Source organism: Myotis davidii, unplaced genomic scaffold (assembly GCF_000327345.1).
Source record: "Myotis davidii unplaced genomic scaffold, ASM32734v1 scaffold362, whole genome shotgun sequence".
NCBI lineage: Eukaryota > Metazoa > Chordata > Mammalia > Chiroptera > Vespertilionidae > Myotis > Myotis davidii.
The window spans coordinates 4,557,857-4,558,793 of NW_006297152.1; the positions used below are offsets into that span (position 1 = coordinate 4,557,857).

Below are 937 nucleotides of genomic sequence, written 5' to 3' on the forward strand. Positions count from 1 at the left end.
TGAATCCTGCCACAGGCCCAGGCTCCTTGGGTCTGGGGGTCAGTGTTCAGCGGTGGGTAAAAGCTCATGATATTAAAAAATATAAATAAGCAAACAGCCAATATGCCCTTTAAACACAGGATATAATCCACCCAATGTTACACAGACACAGCTGCATAATACACATTTGAAAAATGGAATAAATAATATACCCATATGTCAGTGGTGATAACCACCACTGACATATGGGTATATTATCTATTTTCTTCTTCATATGTCTTCCTCTTCTATATTTTCCGATTTACAAACCGTGTAATAAACATGACCGGAGGAATAGACTCCAGTCCGTGGCTCAAAATGCTATGCCTTGGACTGTGAATGAGAAGGAATCTCTGCTGTCATGTTTCTGTTCTTTCTCTCTACCCTCCTTCCACCGCCCCCCCGCCACCCCCCTCCAGTGCACCCCGTTGTCTCCGGGGTCCCGATCCCGGGCTCACCCAGTGCCAGTTGTGAGTGGTTCTCTCCCTGTCCCTGTGTGTCTTGCTCTCTCCTGCAGCCAAGATCTTGGGGAATACAAACCATGTAATAAACATGACCGGAGGAATAGACTCCAGTCCGTGGCTCAAAATGCTATGCCTTGGACTGTGAATGAGAAGGAATCTCTGCTGTCATGTTTCTGTTCTTTCTCTCTACCCTCCTTCCACCGCCCGCCGCCCCCCTCCAGTGTGCCCCGCTGTTAACGGGGGCCCGAGGCCGGGCTCACCCAGTGCCAGTTGTGAGTGGTTCTCTCCCTGTCCCTGTGTGTCTTGCTCTCTCCTGCAGCCAAGATCTTGGGGAAGGTGGGAGAAAGCCTAAGCCGGATCTGCTGCGTCCGCCCGCCCGTGGAGCGCTTCACTTTTGTGGGTAAGGAGCACGGACCTTCTCTCTCCCAGTCCTGCCTCTTTTCTTTCCCTCCTCC

General features: G+C 51.1%; 1 protein-coding gene across 1 annotated transcript in view; it reads left to right on the forward strand.

The window, feature by feature from the left end:
- Positions 1–937, forward strand: part of NMNAT2 (nicotinamide nucleotide adenylyltransferase 2) — a 114,645-nt gene that overhangs the window by 83,370 nt on the left and 30,338 nt on the right. The window contains exons 6-7 of the mRNA XM_015569929.1: positions 536–542; positions 809–882. Of these exons, the coding sequence (XP_015425415.1) occupies positions 536–542; positions 809–882 (81 nt within the window). The remainder of the gene's footprint in view (positions 1–535; positions 543–808; positions 883–937) is intronic.